Source organism: Eimeria mitis, genomic scaffold (assembly GCF_000499745.2).
Source record: "Eimeria mitis Houghton genomic scaffold, Emh_scaff2979, whole genome shotgun sequence".
Lineage (NCBI taxonomy): Eukaryota > Apicomplexa > Conoidasida > Eucoccidiorida > Eimeriidae > Eimeria > Eimeria mitis.
In genome coordinates this window covers 3,209-3,721 of record NW_013571321.1, presented here as the reverse complement: position 1 = coordinate 3,721, position 513 = coordinate 3,209, and the positions used below count along the sequence as shown (strand labels likewise).

At 55.6% G+C, this 513-nt stretch overlaps 1 protein-coding gene across 1 annotated transcript in view; it reads left to right on the top strand.

Annotated features, from left to right (window-relative positions):
* Positions 1–158, top strand: part of EMH_0061040 (uncharacterized protein) — a gene marked incomplete at both ends in the record, with an annotated part of 1,086 nt that extends 928 nt beyond the window's left edge. The window contains one exon of the mRNA XM_013497851.1: positions 3–158. Coding sequence (XP_013353305.1) covers positions 3–158 — 156 coding nt within the window. The remainder of the gene's footprint in view (positions 1–2) is intronic.
* Between the last annotated feature and the right edge of the window lie 355 nt (positions 159–513).

Here is a 513-nt window from a genome sequence, read left to right as displayed (position 1 = left end):
AAGTTTTCTGCTGTTATGGGCAGCTGATCCGCGAAGAGCTGAGCAGCAGCAGCAGCAGCAGCAGCAGCAAGAGAAGCAGCAAGAGCTTATATACAGCAGCAGCAACAGCAGCAGCACCAGCAGCAGCAACTGGAACAACAACAGCAGCAGCAGCCTAAGCAGCAGTTCTAGCAGCAGCAACAACAGCTCGAGCAGCGGCAGCAGCAACAGCAGCAAACGCTAGCTGCAACAACAGCATCCCCAGCAGCAGCAACAACAACAACAGCAGCAGAAACAACAACAGCAGCAGCAACAACAACAACGGCAGCAACCGCAGCAGCAACAAGTGCAGCAACAGCAGCAGCAACAGCAGCAGCAACACCAACTGCAGCAGCAACAGCAGCAGCAGCAGCAGCAGCTCTAACCTGGAATATGAGTCTGCCTGCATTTCTGTTGCCGATGGCAATATCTAAGAAAACGAGAGGATTAGGGAGACGAGCAGCAGCAACAGGGGCCCCTGGGGCCCCCCGGGGC